At 38.4% G+C, this 20,087-nt stretch overlaps 1 protein-coding gene across 1 annotated transcript; it reads left to right on the top strand.

Moving 5' to 3' along the window:
• The first annotated feature begins 12,384 nt into the window (after positions 1-12,384).
• LOC132612167 (uncharacterized) lies at positions 12,385-13,932 on the top strand. The gene has a single exon (XM_060326489.1). It carries the CDS (start codon positions 12,385-12,387, stop codon positions 13,930-13,932), a length of 1,548 nt encoding a protein of 515 aa, XP_060182472.1.
• The last annotated feature ends 6,155 nt before the right edge of the window (positions 13,933-20,087 follow it).

Below are 20,087 nucleotides of genomic sequence, written 5' to 3'. Positions count from 1 at the left end.
TACACATTTGGCTGCCTCAGTAAAAACTTGAAAAACATAGTGGGACAAAACTTTTTAATGGAAAAAGAGTACAACGTGTATTAACTCCTCCTGATGAGAACATCAATATCAAAACTTGAATCTTCGCACCTCAATCTTGTGCACCATCTTCTTAAAAGTTGCAGTTGGTACAGACTTGAAGAACAAATCAGTCGTATTGTCCTCAAATGAATCTATTGCACGTTGATATCACCATTCTTTTAGAGATCGTGTGTGAGGAAAAACTTTGATGATATGTGCTTTGCTCTATCTCCTTTTATGAATCCTCCCTTTAGTTGGACTATGTATGTTGCATCTCAATTCTTATGATAGAGCTGCATCATCGACATGTAATATTGTTGGAATCACACCAACTACAATCCTGACTTGCTTTAAAAACTAATGTTATCTTTGTTTGATTTGACTGTCATGTAGAATGACATATATATTATGATCGTAATCCCTCATGGGAATAGATAACATGTCTGGATCGAACATTTTTGTCGATCAGATAATGCTTTGTATATTAAAAAATTTGACAATATTTATTTGGATGAATGCTCTGTATATTCAAAAACTTGACATATAGTTATTATAAGTACTTTAAATTTATTATGTGGAACTAGAAATAAGAACAATACATAAGTCGATAAAATTATTCATAACTCAATTATATGGTAACTAAGTTGTACAACTCCCCAAAACCTGAAAATCATAAGTATAAGAGCTATTAATATGGAGTACAGGTATAAAAAGTCTACAAAGCCGTTCGAAAAGTAAAGACAGGAAAGTAAGATAAATATGGAGTCCGGTGCCGCGGAATGACCAGCAGCTCATCCTGATAACTCTGTAAGGTAGCCTTAACAATCGGTGATAACTCATCCACTATAGAACTCGGAATAGAACCTAAACACAAAAAGGTGCATCAAGTGTAAAGTAAGTATTGGGAAACATGTGCACTCAGCAGCATCGTTTATCGACACTAAACTGAAGCGATGACGAGGGTTGGTCCTTCCGATACTCACCTCCACACTTTGTTAGAGCCATTATAAAGTTTATAATCACTTAAACAATTAAGAGTAGAAGGTCCATAAATCAAGTAAGTCATAGAAACTCGGTTCTTTCCAATAATTCATTTAAGAGTCAAATAATGATAATGCAATCAAGTAAGAATCGTATGCAACACAAATATAATGCAATTCAATGACCAATATGCACCAGTATACACACGCTCCTATAGTAGGTTTCAGGTGACCCATGGGGGATTCATGAGGTCAATATACTCACCCAGAATTCCTGACCTCCCAGATCACATTGGATATCCAGCCAATAGACAATCATGTCATCATTACTGCAACTAGTACCATATCCAATCGGGTCACCTCGGACCATCCCTTATGATTCATCAATAACATGGCAATGATATCATATAATGTATGAAATGGATAATTGTACAACACGCAATCGCATAATATCAAGTCAATGTCAAAGATAACTTTTTCATGATTTATACGAGATGTGGAGGATGAATACACAATGAGTCAATATCACTAGTATTGTCACACCCCGAAGAGGGGTATGACGGGCACCCGGCCATATCGACCGAGTACCATTCGGCGTATACTGACATAATCTCAATTCAACTATCCTGGCTTGATATGTGAGCTCACTGTAACATAGAAAGACATTTGCATGCAGAAAAGGCCCAGTACAATGGAAAAAAATGCATGACCATACACACACACACACATATATATATACACACACGCTAGCCGACGAGGCTGCGCATGACATCTACATACATCATACTGTCTATGAGCCTCTAGGAGTACATATACATGACATACTGGAAGAGACATGGCCCCCGTCGTATCCATAAGATACATATACATAACATATAAACATAGAATACACCAAAAGAGAAAGCTCGGTACAACGACACTTGCTGACGACCCACTGAAGCTGATAGTCCTACTGAAAGGTCCTTCGCTCTATCTATCAGGACCTGCGGCACGAAATGCAGCGTCCCGTAGATGGGATGTCAGTACGGATAAAAGTACTGAGTATGTAAGGCAGAAAAAAATAACGTAAGTAAGACATAAATATAGAAGGATAGAAATAACCTGAGCCATCTGAGGACGTGCAATATGCAACGCATGAGTTTTAAAAATTTATATGCTAGTGTGTGTGTGTGTGTGTGTGTGTATATATATATATATATAGAGTACATTATCAGTGTATCATCGTCATATCATCATCATCCGGCGTCCGGGGCATCCCGCGTCCGGAGTAACATCATAACATGCCCACTGCAGTGGTATGCACATCTACGTGCCTGCCCGGCCGACTATAGCATAGCGCGGTGTATTAAAATAGTGCAACATATATATATATATATATATATATATATATATATATATATATATATATATATATATATATAATGTATGAGGAGTCAATGAACTAACATCGGGCCTTTCGGAGTGATGTAAGGTTGGTAACCTCCAAATGAATTATGAAATTCGTATCGATTCCAAAGAAATAACTTAATGACGATAAACATGATAATATTTCAAGAATCATTCAAGAAGTACATCAAACTAATTAAGAAACAAGTGCGTAATCCAATAAAGAACATCCATAAGAAGTGATACATGATTGGAGTGAATTGTTATAGAAAGCTCATGTTCACGTTCTAGTTGGATTCATGCCAAAGAAAGAGGGAAATAAACACCTTACATACCTTACTTGTCGAGCAGTCACCTTGAACGAATCCTTATTTCGATGCTCGCTCCTTTCCCGAGCCTATATTAAAAGATATCCCCTCAGTTATATCCTATCATGTTTATATATCAACGTATATGAGTTGCATATCGAAGGGTGATTCGGGTCACGGAATTTGGGCAGCTAATCCTCTGTTCCTACTACGTCCCTAAGGTTACAACAACAATCAACCAACAACAAAAAACCTAAATTTACCATTATTATCTCGGAACAACTTCAAGGCAATTTAAATACAATATCAAAACTAGTATATATGGTTCCTTGCTCACAATTCTGCTTAACACGATTTAATCGTTCAATTATAACGGGAATTAACTCTAACACATCATGATCCACTTAAAAATAATTCTCATCCAATCATCCTAAAACCCAAATCTATATTTATAACTTCGTGATACCAATTTCGCATTTTACAAGATAATTCCCCATCTATTGCATGAATTTACTCCTAATTACATCATAACAAGGATGGTCTTACCTCAATTGATCTTGAGCAGCCCTTAATGCAACTTGCTTCAACTTACCCCAATTCTCAACTGAACTCAAGAAGGAAAATAGAGATTATATCGTATACACGAGCTTCTCGAGCTAGTTAGCGTATAAATTTGGAGTGACTAATACCTAAGTGAGTAAGGTGTCTTGGAGGGAGAATATGTAGGTATTCAAGGGTGGAGGAAGGTTGGAGAAAATGTAGAAGGGGTAGAGTGGGGTTTTTATAACCCCCAAGGTCGGTTCCACCGTCTCCATTCGACGGCAAGCTCGACGGTCTATCGACTTGCAACCTTCGAGTTGCACAGAGAAATCATACAATTTTGTCCGGGCCATATCTTTCACCGTAGGTCTCGAATTTGCGGTCTGTCAATTGCATTGGAAAGAAGAAAGAAGACTTTATGAACTTCAATTTACATAGGTTATGCGTTCCATAACTCCTCATATTCTAGGATATGCATCTGCTAGTTGGACCAAAAATTCTATCCGGAATTCTGCCAAGTTTTCCCCAAAATCTTGACAAACTTAATTCTTTAATTTCGCTTGATCCCAGAACCCTTAGATACTCTTTTGATACTTGTTAAAGGTCTTGCTTAACCTTATCAGAATTCCATGACCTCTCCAGCCTACATTACTTTACTTACGACGCAAACGATGCGAAAATTTTTGAGGTGTAACAAGTATTAAAAAACATGGCTATCATAAGCCCATTGCATCAATAACCACACCAATCAATTAGATTTAAGACTACCAACTAATGCCATAAGCTTGGCATTCATTCCTTTCCACAGTTATTCTATTTTCATTGATTTACCCATAACATGAGACCGATACCCACACAAGTACTCATCATATCATAAGTATGGGTGTCACGACCTAATTTAGCTAGTCGTGCGGGCACCTACCTTTCCCACCTCGGTAGGCGAACCCTCAACCCAGCAATAGTAAAAACATGAATTAATAAGTAAATAAGTGGAAGAGACAAAATCCCGTAAGTCTAACGATAATGATATAGAAATATGCGGAAGTAAGGAAAATACACCCCAGAGTTTGGTCTAACCATACAGACCATCTAACTAGAATATATAAGTCTGGAATTATCAATAATATGTCAAAGTTTGAATATGTCTCGAAACAGCAAATAAGAAATAAATATACGAAGAATCTTCAAGGCGGCAGACGCCCTTGTGCTTACCCTGTAGACTCTAAACAACTACTCTCGGAACGACTATCAGCCACAAGAAACAGAGGTCAATCCCACCTGGAATTTTGCATTTATAAAGAATGCAACAACTGCAGGTCAGTACAAACAACATTATTGATTATCATAGGCCGATTAAGACTAGTTGACATATATAGAGATAATAAGGTAAGAGGAAACAAGCAAACCATAGAGTACAAGTCATGCTTCTTGATGTAACAACTAGCCCCAAGTGAAACAAATATCCAAGTATACCAAAAACCCAGTCCCATCAAGACAAATCAACGCATAGCCCACATCAAACACAGTCCAAGAATATAACCAACACAATATCCAAATCATAAGCAACCACAAAGCATAATCAAACAATGAAATATGAGATATGAATGCAATGTAATGCCTGCACTCTTGTACTCCGACAGCGGAACACCTCCCCGCCTCGGCAGCCCAACCCATGGGGGACCCACCAAGTCCAATCACCGTCACTCCGTACACAACTCAGAGGACCTAATTTTTCACAAGTATCGCAATATCGATGTTCCATATCAGTCCCTCCGCACACAGCTCAGAGGTGACTTACTGTCACGTCCCAAAATACCCTCTAGACGTGATTGGCACCCAGCAAACACCACCCGCCAGACGAACCATATATCATACCCATAATCATTCACGAAAGCACTAAAAGAAAATAAGTGCAGGTCCAACAACATTATTAATGATAAAAATACGAAATAGTCGCCAACCAAATCCATAATCGATTTATGAAAACCAACCAACGCTAAGATAAATGAATCTCTAGCCCACATCCCACGCTAAGATCATGGATCATCTAACAGAGTTACATGAGTTTGAGTGTCGGGCCTGTAAATCGAAAATAAAAGAAATAACTAGAAATAAACTAGATAAAGCTGAAATGGCTGCCTCCACGAACAATACGGTGGCTCATCTCAGCAATAGAATCCACTCACAAAATCTTCAATTACCAGCCTCGTTCTCAACGATAGTATCTGCATAGACATGCCGGCAAGGAGTGAGTTATACATAAATATAACCCAGTAAGATCCTCGACTCGCCACTTCAAATACCCCTGGAACAAGTTTTAGAAAATAAAAACACACAATAAGCACAAAATATTATGCACATGAATATATCATTATATAATAGCAACCAAGGCCCAAACAACTGTTTATCAAGTATATTATATATCTCAACACAATTTACACTAAGGACCTATTATAAACGGCAGTTAAAGAATTAATCAACACCATGAATCCACGACAACATACACAATGTGCCAGATATGTCGGGAAGCATACACAATGCTAAGGGAAACATACACAATGCCCCAATATCATCAAGAAACATACACAATGGCCCAATATCATCAAGAAGCATACACAATGCTAAGGGAAGCATACACAATGCCCAAATATCATGGCTCACAGCTACATCACATCACAAAACATTTTATAAAGAGAGTTTTAGATTATTGAAAATAAAGTATATGCGGCTGACCTTAAGGACCACCGATTCTGCCAAGCACACACTCGCCCCAACACATTGACCAGGGAGACAAAATGTATTTTTTTTAAAATGGATTTTGAAAAGCAAGTACCCAAAGCTTAAAGTCTCACTTACCTCAAATTCACAATTCAAGCACACTTCCCAATAAATCAATACTGCATTCTCGAGTCTTCAGATTGCCTCAAACTACACAAAAATGGATTTAAAATGGTCAAAACCCTTAGGGTAAACCACTTCTATATTTTTAGAGGCTTAAACGGTTAAAGTCAAATTTTAAAGAACGAAAACGCCCTCTGGTCAATGTGTTCAAAACCCGACAAGACATATATTTTCGGGAAGGCCTTAACGAGAGGATTCCAATGATATATAGAAGTCTAAAATCCGACACTATTTGCCCTTTCAAATCAATGATTTTGATTGAAGAAGCTTAGAGCTAAACTTTCTCAATTCCTCAAAATATCCCCATATTTTCACCATAAAGACACCCATAATTATGTAATAAACTTAAATAAAAAATAAGAATCATTACCTTGATGATTTGGGATGAAAGTTCTTATTTTTATCCCCTCCTTTCCTTTCTTTTTGTCCTTTTCTTTTCTTTTCTTCTACTGGTTTTTCCCTTCTCTGCTGCTCGTCCTTTTCTTTTTGTTCCTTTCAGATAAGTGTCACGTCTGATGGCTTAGACCATCAGACTTTTAAATCCCCCCCCCCCCCCCCCTTTTTTACTTTTCTTGTCTGGGCATGGCCCACTAAATTTCTTCTTTTCATTTTTTTTTAATTCTAATTTCGAATTTCTTTTCTTTTAAATTCCTTTTAGCTAAAATTACCAAATAAACCCTTGTTTAAAAATTGGGTTATTACATTCTCCACCACTTAAAATAACGTTTGTCCTCGAACGGATCTAGATCATACCTGTCGCGTCAAATAAATGAGGATATTTATCTCGCATATCCACCTTAGATCTCTTTGCTTGAATATGTATTGCAGACTCTTGTGATCAGTATAGATTTCACACGGCTCACCATAAAGATAGTGACGCCAGATCTTGAGTGCAAATACAATTGCGGTCAATTCTAAGCCATGAGTCGGATAATTCTTCTCATGTTTCTTTAGCTGTCGAGACGCATAAGCTACCACTTTTCCATTCTGCCTCAAGACACAACCCAACCCGACTCGAGATGCATCACAATAAATGGTGAAACCACCCTCATCAGTAGGTAAGGTCAAAATCGGAGCTGTAGTCAATGCAGTCTTTAATTTCTGAAAACTTTCTAAACATTAATCTGACCACTGAAATACCACACCTTTCTAAGTTAAACATGTCAATGGAGCAGCTATATTCGAGAAACCCTCCACAAACCTCCTTTAATATCCAGCTAGTCCTACGAAGCTGCGTATCTCTGTGGGAGTAGTGGGTTGAGGCCAATCTCGAACTGCTTCAATTTTCTCTGGATCAACTTGAATCCCATCTCGGGACACCACGTGTCCTAAAAAGGAAACTGTGCCCAACCAGAACTCACATTTTGAGAACTTGGCATAAAGTTTTCCTTCCTTAAGTGTCTGTAGCACAATTCTCAAGTGTTGTCCATGCTCAACCTCACTCCGAAAGTAGACCAAAATATCATCAATGAACACAATCACAAAATGATCTAAGTATGGCTTGAATACCCTGTTCATGAGTTCCATAAATGCTGCGGGGGCATTAGTCAGCCCGAATGACATCACCAAAAATTTGAAGTGCCCATTTCTGGTCCGAAAAGCTGTCTTGGAGATATCCTCGATCTCGATTCTTAGCTAGTGATAACCTAATCTCAAGTCGATTTTGGAAAAATGAGTAGCACCCTGTGGCTGATCAAACAAATCATCAATACAAGGTAATGGATACTTATTCTTGATCGTCGCCTTCTTCAGTTGCCTGTAGTCAATGCACATTCTCATCGTGCCATCTTTCTTTTCCACAAATAACACAGGCGCACCCCAAGGCGATACACTAGGCCTAATGAACCCCTTATCAAGTAGCTCTTGGAGTTGAGCCTTCAGTTCTCTCAACTCAGCTGGAGCCATACGATATGGAGGAATAGAGATAGGTTGAGTCCCTGGAACTAAATCAATGCTGAACTCGATTTCTCTCATGAAGGGTAGGCCGGGTAAATCTTCAGGAAAAACATCTGCAAATTTGCGAACAACAGGAACAATATCAATAGTAACTGTCGACACGTAATTTTGACCCTCCCCGTGTGTTTCATCTTATAGTTTTAAATACTTCTTTTAATTTTAATTTTGACGTGTTAGTTTTATTCTATTTCATTTTTAGTAGGTTTGTTTGTGAAAATGAAAAAAAAAGGGGACAAAAAAATATTCGCTATTTTCAGAGTATAAATTTTGTGTTTTAAAGAAAGAAAAATTACAAAAATATGCCTTGTAGCTTTTAATTTTGCTTAGTCAGTTATTTATTTTAAGAGTATTTTTTTTAGTTATCTAGAAACAGTTATTAATTTCTTTTTTTTTTGTTTTTGTTTTTACACTTTTAAAATAAAATATAAAAAATGGACAAATGGAATTACACCACCTCATCACATAATGACAAAGCTCCATAACAAACCTTTTCACAAAAATGGGAAAAAGGGGGTCACGTTTTTGGTGGAAACATTTTTTCGTAAAAAGGGGATAACAAAAAGGGGGCCCACGGATTTAGGGTCTGTTTTTGTGCACAAAGGAACACGTGAATTGGGGAATTATTGTTAGGGGTGGGGACCACGAAGAGAGAAGTTTCCTCCTTCTTCAATTTTCTAAGACTTGAAAATCCCAGCAGGAGCCGGGATTCTGGCTGTTCAAAAAGATGACCACCATTTTCTTTCTCCATCCAAAAACCTGCACATAACCCATACACATATAGAATAGTAGATAGAAAAAAAAAATCATCATCATCTTTATGACAATACACATGCAGACAGAGAGAAGCATACACAGATAGAGAAGGAGAATACACGGCCACAGGAAACTCTCCATCTTCATTTTCATCCCAAGATCTAAAGCCAACCATTTTTCTTCTTTCCAACAAAAAAAAAAAAGAAAAAAAAAGAACAACTGCAACACATAAGAAACCATTACAGCAACTTGTTTTCGACCATAATAGCAACAACCTAGATCTTGAAACTCCATAGTAGCCTCCTCTCCAAGAAAACGCACCATTGAGTTCGTCGTTCCCGTTTGCGGTCCTCCGGTTAGTCGATCTAGTCTAATCTTATAGATTCAAAGAAACAGTTTGTTCACTTAAGGTCAATTTTTATCTCATTCTCTCATCTTCAAAGTGTTCAAATCTTGTCATTTTGTTGGATTGCAATGTTGGTTTTTTTTTGTGTTTAAATACAATGTTTCTTGTACCATGCATGTATTAGTCGTAAGTTTTCTTGTGATGCTATAGTTTGTTTTAGTTAGTTATATATGTTCATAATTTCTTTATCACAAGATGGATTGGACTTTCCTTATTAATTTAACGTGAATAAAAGGAATGTTAATGGTCTAGGTGTCATATATATATTGGTCTTTATTGCTTTCTTTGTCAATGAAAAACTAAAAATAAGAGGGAAGATTACATTTTATCTGATGTTAATGTAGTTTCCTAAAGCATGACCATCTTAGCTTAATCTTTTATTGCCTTGAGTAGTTTTGGATGATATGGATTTTGTTCTGGACTACATAGATTTAAAAACGTTTCTTGTATTAGTTTTGGATAAAAAAGGGTTCTCATGAGTAGTTGGTTAATTGTTTTAGTCTAAAATAAGTAGTGTTTGATTACTAATTTGGTTCATTTCCTTCGTATGTATAAGTCCCATTTACCTGCGTTTGTTTGATTAAAAAAGGGGTACTCCATCGGTTCAAAAGTTAGGAATAAAGTTAAATAGAGTGTAAAAAAAAACCAAATTTGCAGTAGTGAAAATTTAATTTGTTTAGTTAACATTTGGGATTATCTTATTGGAATAAAAATAATGTTGAACTTGGAGGATTTCTAAGTGTTCAGATAGTGAAGTTTAAATAACGTCAATTTTCTAGTCACTTTAGTTGCTTGTGTAGTTGTTCCTCATGCTAATTTTTGAATCATTTTAAGATGTCCTTTTTGTTAGTTAGTCATTACTGATATTTTGAAAACGTTCTATTAAGCATGTTTTGTCCAAGAATAATAACCGAATAATAAGTCTCAGATTTCATAGACAAATAATTGCCTTTAACACTAGATGAGCTTTAGGCGCGTTTTAAGATATTTGTTTCGATTAAGAATGCGGCTACGCGTATTATTCCGAGACACCCTAATAACTCAAGGATGCGGTTACGTACCTTGGCCGAACTCTTTTTAATAATTAATTTTGTTTCGAGTAAGAATGCAGTTATGCATCTTATTTGGAGACGCTTAAAAGATGCGGAATGCGGTTACGCATCCGGTTTAAGACTAATAAATGTTCAACAATAAAAGTACGAGTAAATCAAGGCTCAGATACATAATATATTCAAAGATTAATTTAAGCTAAGTATAAGTCGATAAAGCGACCGTGCTAGAACCACGGGACTCGGGGAATGCCTAACACCTTCTCCCCGGTCAACAGAATTCCTTACCCGGTCTTTTGTTTTCGCGGACCATAATAAAAGAGTCATTTCCTTTTGATTAGGGATTCATTAGGTGACTTGGAACACCAAAACTCAATTCCAAGTGGCGACTCTGAGTAAATAAATAATCCCTTTTCAAAATCGTCACTTCAAATGGAAAAACCCTTTAATAATAAAAACTTGCGCATTTATAGCGCGGAGGCCCAAAAAAGGGGGTGTGACAGCTCTGGCGACTCTGCTGGGGAGCTAACCAGAATTCGAACTTTGTGATATTGCCTTATATTTGACTTTTATTATTATTATTATTATTTGGATTTATTATGTGTTGTTGAGCCTAATGTGCTAATTGCCGCTCATTTACTGCTTTAATATTGTTGAACTGTATTATAAAATGTCTTCTCTCGCGCACCCCTCTGAGTTTCTGAAACATTTCACACACGGGCACAGGAATGCAGTTATGCGTCCTAACTTTCTGTCAAGATAAAGTCGGAGCGTCTTGGCGCCCGGTAGAGGATTTTAGTCACACATGTTAGGCGGGACAGGATAAGCAATGAAGTCGGAATAGCACTGCTACCGACAGTATTGCCCCTCCCCGGCTCGAGTTGTCCGCTCGGGTGACCCAGTCTAGACACCTTTGCCATTAGGTCTTAAACCTAGCAAAACTGAAAACGCAGAACTGATATCCCTAGTAGGCTACGCTTATCTGCATCACGTGCATTTGAGTTAGTGGGACTCGGCACAGGGGCCGGGTCTGACTAGGACAGGTGACCTTTTTATCAGACCCACATGTGCATCCAATGTGCTAATTGTAATATATTTGGAAGGTGCCTGATTGTTGACCAGCTTTAGGATAACCGAGGGGGTTCGAGAGAGATAAATATCACTGACTTTTGGGCCAAAAAAAAAAAAAAAGTTTGGCCTTACCCGTCTTGAAAAAAAGAAAAGAGAGGAGGTCAAATATCATTCCCATTTTTTTGAGTTTATACGAACTACGCACACCTGATTCCTGTCCCTCGGGGCGACGATACGTAGGCAGCCCATATCGGGTTCGGTGATCCTTATTCAGAAAATTAAAAAAAAATGTTTTTATTTTGTATTAGAAAATCTGAAAAAACAAAGGAGATAGTTTTATAACAAAATAATAATAATAAAAGGGGGAGATTCCTTTTAACGCCCTATCCAAAAGAAAAAGGAAAACGCAAAAAGATTTTACTTCGAGTAGTATTTTTAGCGGGGTTTCTTTGGAGGAAATTTTACAATCAAAATCCAAAAAGATTTTTTTTTCTCAAGTTTTTGTAGTTTTTTTTCTCTTCCTAAATTCAAAAAAATAAAAATAAAGAGAAAATTCGAAACAATTTTGTTGATTACTTTTTGCCGAAACTTCCCGAACTACGCAAAGATCTGATTCATGTCCCAGCATGATACGTAGGCAACCCAAGTTGGGTTCGATCGAATTATTTTCAAAAACAAATCCAAAAAGAGTAGTGAAAGAAAGGAAAAAGAAAGATGAGTGAACCGAGAGGTGTGGAAAGCAAAAAATGAAAGAGAGGAAGGCCAAATTGAGCGAAAATGGGGATGATGCCAAAATGACATTGTTACCCTTAGAATCATTCTAGAACTAATAATCGTGCATATGTGACTTGCGCACGGTTCCCTAACTCAATCATTTTTTTTATTCATGATGTTTGATTTTAGAAGGTGGTTGGTTTGTGGTTTTAAAACTGGCGACTCATCCTTACAACACAAGGTCGAAAACCAAAAAGGCAATGGCGACCAACGAGGACACTGGATTGGTTGACGCTAGCGCTCAAACACCGTTGGTTGACCAAAACTCGAGGTTAGCCGAAGAAGTGAGAATGTTAAAACAACATATGACAAGCATGTATCGGGCTTGGATGACTGGTCAGGCACCACCTCCACCGCCACCTGGCTTCCTCGACATTTCCCCTAATATGTCGACCTCAACCCGAGCTCCACTCACTGTGCCTGGTGATCCCTCTAACAGTTGGCCCATTTTCAAAACCCCTGATGCTCAACCCTATACTCCAGAACCGACTTTAAATGTCTCTAACCCATATGGTTGTAACCCTCACCTTGAGCCTCCCATTAACAGTGAAAAACTTGATAAAACCGTGGATGATGAGGAAATGACTAGAAAGATGAAAAGCTTGGAGCAATCCATAAGATACTTGCAAGGTCAAGAAGGTCACAAGAGTGTTTCATACAAAGACTTGTGCATGATTCCTAATGTTCACTTACCCTCTGGTTTTAAGACTCCAAAGTTTGACAAGTATGATGGGCATGGTGATCCTGTGGCCCATTTGAAGAGGTATTGCAATCAGTTGAGAGGAGTTGGAGGTAAAGACGAAATGCTTATGTCCTGCTTTAGTGATAACTTAACAGGAATAGCCTCGGATTGGGTCGCTGATCAGGACGTCACTAAGTGGCATATTTGGGATGACATGGCTCAAGAGTTTGTGCGACAATTTCAGTATAATATAGATATTGCTCTAGATAAAGTGTCCATGACCAAGGTGCAGAAGAAATCTACAGAAAGTTTCAGGGAATTCGCCATTAGGTGGAGAGAGCAAGCTGCTAGAGTAAAGCCTCCAATGGTAGAAGGTGAGGTTGTAGATACTTTTCTCCAAGCCCAAACTGAAGAATACTATCGACATATGCTCCCGGCACTGGGCAAACCGTTTATTGAGGTCATTAAGATGGGGGAAATGATAGAAGATGGAATCAAAACAGGACGTATCATGAGTTTCGCTGACATGAAAGTAAATGCTGAAGTAACTCAAAATGGTTCCGGAAGCCTGAGCGACATGAGGGAAAATGATGATGTAGCCATGATTATACCAAAACTGCGACGAGGTTTGAAGGGTCCATCTTGCTCATATACCCAGCCACAACCTCAAGTCTATTCCCAAACTCCATATGCTCAACCTCAACATTACTTTCCTCCACAAGACCCTCAATATTCCATGTCACCTCTCCAGTACTTTGCCTGTGCTGCACAGCCATATGTTCAGCCATATCCTTACCAACAATGGTGTGCACCAGCTCCACAGGGTTCTTACCCCCCACAAGCATATCGACCTCGTACCAGCTCCATCTTTCGACCTAGGCCGGCATACAAGAAAGAGAGGCAACAGAGAAGGGAGGCCTCTGGAAAACTTCCCGGGCTATCAGTCCCAGTTCCAGAAGTTGATAAGGATGAATTGGTTAAAGGGACCCAGAACTTGTTTGCTGAGCATAATTTGATTGAAAATGATAATGGTCCAAGTAATGCTTATCTGCAACTTAGTGGCTAAGATGACAGCTTTGCAGTTGGGAAGTTTCTCTTCTCCCCTCTAGGAAGGAGTCTTGGTAGTTTGTTTTGATGTTCTTTCTGTTATCCGGGTTATTCTAAAGTTGTAATCTAGAAATTTTTTGCTTGTTTTAATGTCCACAACCCTTCTATCATTTTGTGTAATAATAAAAAAAAAAAAATGAGTTTTTGTTTTGTCATTTCCTAGTATATTTTCTTTAATTTTTCTTTTGTATAGTTCTTTTTAGGCTGGTTCTATTGACATGACATGACATGCATGCGGATATTTTTAGCCAGATCTTGAAGGCCAGTTTAATTACACGAGAAATGCACCCAAAGGATTGAAAATGGTAAAGAAAAACATGGGAGGAAATATTAGAGTGCTGAAACATTTTGAGAGTAAGCTGAAGTCTGGCTTGAATGAAACTAATACGATCACTTTGGGAATCATGAGAATGACACTAGTGTATAACAAATGTTGATCCCAAGTGATTTGAAGTGGGCCAATATCAAGAGAGGTCAAAAAAGCAAGTTCGCTCCAATTAACTTGAGTCATCCATTATAAAGAGATACCATATAATTTTCACTTCTCATTCTCGAATCGCATGCTTTGTACTTGATATTTAAATGATTGGTATGACGAAGGCATTTCATTCTGCTATCTGAACATTGTGTCACCCTTTGCTAGCCCTTTTGAACCTTAGTTTTATTTTCTTTCATATCCCTCTTTTGGAATCAAAGTACAGTACAAAAAAAAGTCGGAAGAGAAAAAGTGAAAAGGTAAGTAGAAAGTCAAAATGAAGAGAAAAGAGTTGAAAGAAAAAAAAAAACACACACACACACACACAAAAAGAAAAAAAAAATGAAGAGAAACACACAAGAAATGAGCTTACTGAACTACGTTTGACCTGATTCTTGTCTCGGCAGGATACGTAGGCAGCCCTATTCTGGGGTTCGGTCCAACCAAAGAAAATCCAAAATTTCCCGTTTCGAAGAAACTGGGACAGAAGTTATTGTTTTCTTTTGAGTCGATTCCAAACGTTGTAAGTCTCATCCCTTATTACTTTTTTATTGTCTTTGGGCCTCCATGCCACCCTTTAGTTCCAACCCTATCCAAAAGCCACGGTACAACCAAATAAAAGACCTTCAGACCAATCATTAAGAATGTCAAGGCTGAGCAAGCTATGAGTATAAGGCATTTGCATCATTGGCATCACTTGTGGCATCAGCATAAGGGAAATGGAAGAAAAATGAAAATGAGAGAGTCTTATTGGTGGAAACCCTCAAGGGCACCGTAAGGCGATGGTGAGTTGAGAGAATTGAAAATGAGAGAGTCTTATTGGTGAAAACCCTCACGGGCAACATAAGGCGATGGTGAGTAGAGAGAAAGAACCAAATGACAGAGGCTTGTTGGTGAAAACCCTTCATGGCATCACTAGCCGAAAGAGGTTTGATGATAGCGACGTAGTTTTTGGAATTTGGAAGTCTAAGTGTATGACACGAGTTGAAGGTTAGATTGGTTGAAGAGGTCAGGCCACTTAATCCAAAATGCATGTCATGATCATTGGAGCCGGCTACCACATTCAGAAAAGTGTCATTTCTTAGTCTTTCCCCAAGAGGGATGTCTCTTATTGAATACTATTTCTTTTAATTTCTACATTACTTTTTTCCTCTTTCTTTGTTTCTTGAGTCAGTCCATGTCAAAACAAGCAAGAAGGGACTTCAAAATTCGCTACCAAGTTCTCTAATTGCATAAAGCAAAATTTGGCCAGATCATTAAATTGACAAGATTCAAGCAAAAGTTATATGCACAACAAGTTTGTTGACGATTGATAGACATTTGGATTCATGGTTAACACAAAGGTCCGGTGATTGTTGAAATGCGAGTACAGCACATTAATTGTGAGGTTGGAGGTTTGAGATGTCTCCAATTTAAAAGGTTATCGAGATAGGTTGAAGTCGGAGCTGTATGGGGCAAAGATCCTCAAAGCCAAGGCCACAAATCAACCACCATGCTTTTAAACTCACAAATTTTCTTTGTTTGAAACAGGAATGGGTGTTATCTTCAAATCAGAGGCTTCAGAGCCCGAATATTCGAAGGGCGCATTTCCTCAAATTGCCAACACCAAAGGCAATGGCACAACATAGGTTTGCAAGCAACAAAAATTAATCAATATTTTTTTCAATTATTTATATTGTAACCCCTAGGAGACGCACTTCCTAGCCTGGGTCTTTCACTTTTTGCTGATAGGAGACGCACTTCCTAATTTGAACCTTTACTCCTAGGAGACGCACTTCCTAGTCAGAGTCTGTCGATTTTAACCCCTAAGAGACGCACTTCTTAGTTTGGGTCTTTCAGATTTTTTCTTTCTTTTAGGAGACGCACTTTCTAGTCAGAGTCTGTTGATTTTAACCCCTAAGAGATGCACTTCTTATTCTGGGTTTCTCAGGTTTTGCTTTTAGGAGACGCACTTCCTAATTCAAACCTTTACTCCTAGGAGACGCACTTCCTAGCTAGAGTCTTTCGATTTTAACCCCTAAGAGACGCACTTCTTAGTTTGGGTCTTTCAGGTTTTTTCTTTTAGGAGACGCACTTCCTAAATTGAACCATTACCCCTAAGAGACGCACTTCCTAGTCAGAGTCTTCCAATTTTAACCCCTAAGAGACGCACTTCTTAGTTTGGATCTTTCAGGTTTTTCTTTTAGGAGACGCACTTCCTAAATTGAACCATTACTCCTACGAGACGCACTTCCTAGTTAGAATTTTCAGTTTTACCTCTAGGAGACGCACTTCCTAGTTAGAGCGTTTGGTTTTACTTACATCATTGAATTATCTTACAAAGAGTTTATGATTTTGCTAACACTCACAAAAAATTTCCTAGTGCAAACTGGGGTAGAAAATTTTGTTCGTGTTGTTTGTCTTTGATGATTTGCAGGACCCGCCTGAAAAATGGGAAGTAAGTCAGGACCCGCCTGAAGAATGGGAAGAAAGTCAGGACCCGCCTGAAAAATGGGAAGCAAGTCAGGACCCGCCTGAAGAATGAGAGCAAGTCAGGACCCGCCTGAAGAATGGGAAGCAAGTCAGGACCCGCCTAAAAAATGGGAAGAAAGCCAGGACCCGCCTGAAGAATGGGAAGCAAGTCAGGACCCGCCTGAAGAATGGAAAGAAGTCAGGACCCGCCTGAAGAATGGGAAGAAGTCAGGACCCGCCTGAAGAATGGGAAGCAAGTCAGGACCCGCCTGAAGAATGGGAAGCAATTCAGGACCCGCCTGAAGAATGGGAAGAAAGTCAGGACCCGCCTGAAGAATGGGAACAAGTTCAGGAACCCGCCTGGATAATAGGGATATCTTTCAATTTCAAGTCAGGACCCGCCTGAAGAATGGGAAGCAAGTCAGGACCCGCCTGAAGAATGGGAAGAAAGCCAGGACCCGCCTGAAGAATGGGAGCAAGTCAGGACCCGCCTGAAGAATGGGAAGCAAGTCAGGACCCGCCTGAAGAAGGGGAAGCAAGTCAGGACCCGCCTGAAGAATGGGAGCAAGTCAGGACCCGCCTGAAGAATGGGAGCAAGTCAGGACCCGCCTGAAGAATGGGAAGCAAGCCAGGACCCCCCTGAAGAATGGGAGCAAGCCAGGACCCGCCTGAAGAATGGGAGCAAGTCAGGACCCGCCTGAAGAATGGGGACAATTCATGACCCGCCTGAAGAATGGGATGATCAGGAACCCACCTGGAGAATAGAGCCACCTTTCAATTTCAAGTTCAGGGACCCGCCTGGATAATAGGGACATCTTTCAATTTCAAGTTCAGGAGCCCGCCTGAAGAATAGGGTGTACTTTCAGTTAGAAGTAGCAGGAGCCCGCCTGAATAATAGGGTCAACATTCAACTGCTTTTCAATTTCAAGCTCAGGAGCCCGCCTGAAGAATGGGTGTACTTTGAGCTGGTTTCAAGTTTAGTCAGAAGTAGCAGGAGCCCCGCCTGGAGAATAGGGATGACTTTAAATTTTAAAGTTTAGAAACAAGCATGAAGATTCAAGTCAAGATTCAAGAGAAGCTGCATAGATAGGGTCTTGTACTTGTATTTTCTTTGTAACTTTTTATTTTTCATTTTGATGTAATAACAGGAGCCGCGGACCGGAACCTCGATAGGACCTCAATCGACTCCCCCAACTCAGTATGTTCATCACCCATCTTACCTCTTGAACTACACGAGACCTGATTCCCTTATAACCCGGGATATGTAGGACGCCCAAGGCCAGGGCTCGGTCACATTTTGTTCCATTCCTCTCCCTTCCTTCAAATAATGGTCGGGTCCAAATTTGTCTTGTTGTCTACGTCTTTGTCTGAGAACGCTTCGCGTCCCCAACCAAAGAGGGACATGCTGTAGACACGTAATTTTGACCCTCCCCGTGTGTTTCATCTTATAGTTTTAAATACTTCTTTTAATTTTAATTTTGACGTGTTAGTTTTATTCTATTTCATTTTTAGTAGGTTTGTTTGTGAAAATGAAAAAAAAAGGGGACAAAAAAATATTCGCTATTTTCAGAGTATAAATTTTGTGTTTTAAAGAAAGAAAAATTACAAAAATATGCCTTATAGCTTTTAATTTTGCTTAGTCAGTTATTTATTTTAAGAGTATTTTTTTTAGTTATCTAGAAACAGTTATTAATTTTTTTTTTTGTTTTTACACTTTTAAAATATAATATAAAAAATGGACAAATGGAATTACACCACCTCATCACATAATGACAAAGCTCCATAACAAACCTTTTCACAAAAATGGGAAAAAGGGGGTCACGTTTTTGGTGGAAACATTTTTTCGTAAAAAGGGGATAACAAAAAGGGGGCCCACGGATTTAGGGTCTGTTTTTGTGCACAAAGGAACACGTGAATTGGGGGATTATTGTTAGGGGTGGGGACCACGAAGAGAGAGAAGTTTCCTCCTTCTTCAATTTTCTAAGACTTGAAAATCCCAGCAGGAGCCGGGATTCTGGCTGTTCAAAAAGATGACCACCATTTTCTTTCTCCATCCAAAAACCTGCACATAACCCATACACATATAGAATAGTAGATAGAAAAAAAAAATCATCATCATCTTTATGACAATACACATGCAGACAGAGAGAAGCATACACAGATAGAGAAGGAGAATACACGGCCACAGGAAACTCTCCATCTTCATTTTCATCCCAAGATCTAAAGCCAACCATTTTTCTTCTTTCCAACAAAAAAAAAAGAAAAAAAAAGAACAACTGCAACACATAAGAAACCATTACAGCAACTTGTTTTCGACCATAATAGCAACAACCTAGATCTTGAAACTCCATAGTAGCTTCCTCTCCAAGAAAACGCACCATTGAGTTCGTCGTTCCCGTTTGCGGTCCTCCGGTTAGTCGATCTAGTCTAATCTTATAGATTCAAAGAAACAGTTTGTTCACTTAAGGTCAATTTTTATCTCATTCTCTCATCTTCAAAGTGTTCAAATCTTGTCATTTTGTTGGATTGCAATGTTGGTTTTTTTTTGTGTTTAAATACAATGTTTCTTGTACCATGCATGTATTAATCGTAAGTTTTCTTGTGATGCTATAGTTTGTTTTAGTTAGTTATATATGTTGATAATTTCTTTATCACAAGATGGATTGGACTTTCCTTATTAATTTAACGTGAATAAAAGGAATGTTAATGGTCTAGGTGTCATATATATATTGGTCTTTATTGCTTTCTTTGTCAATGAAAAACTAAAAATAAGAGGGAAGATTACATTTTATCTGATGTTAATGTAGTTTCCTAAAGCATGACCATCTTAGCTTAATCTTTTATTGCCTTGAGTAGTTTTGGATGATATGGATTTTGTTCTGGACTACATAGATTTAAAAACGTTTCTTGTATTAGTTTTGGATAAAAAAGGGTTCTCATGAGTAGTTGGTTAATTGTTTTAGTCTAAAATAAGTAGTGTTTGATTACTAATTTGGTTCATTTCCTTCGTATGTATAAGTCCCATTTACCTGCGTTTGTTTGATTAAAAAAAGGGTACTCCATCGGTTCAAAAGTTAGGAATAAAGTTAAATAGAGTGTAAAAAAAAAACCAAATTTGCAGTAGTGAAAATTTAATTTGTTTAGTTAACATTTGGGATTATCTTATTGGAATAAAAATAATGTTGAAC

Source organism: Lycium barbarum, chromosome 9 (assembly GCF_019175385.1).
Source record: "Lycium barbarum isolate Lr01 chromosome 9, ASM1917538v2, whole genome shotgun sequence".
NCBI classification, from domain to species: Eukaryota; Viridiplantae; Streptophyta; class Magnoliopsida; order Solanales; family Solanaceae; genus Lycium; species Lycium barbarum.
This window is presented reverse-complemented; position numbering and strand designations above follow the sequence as displayed.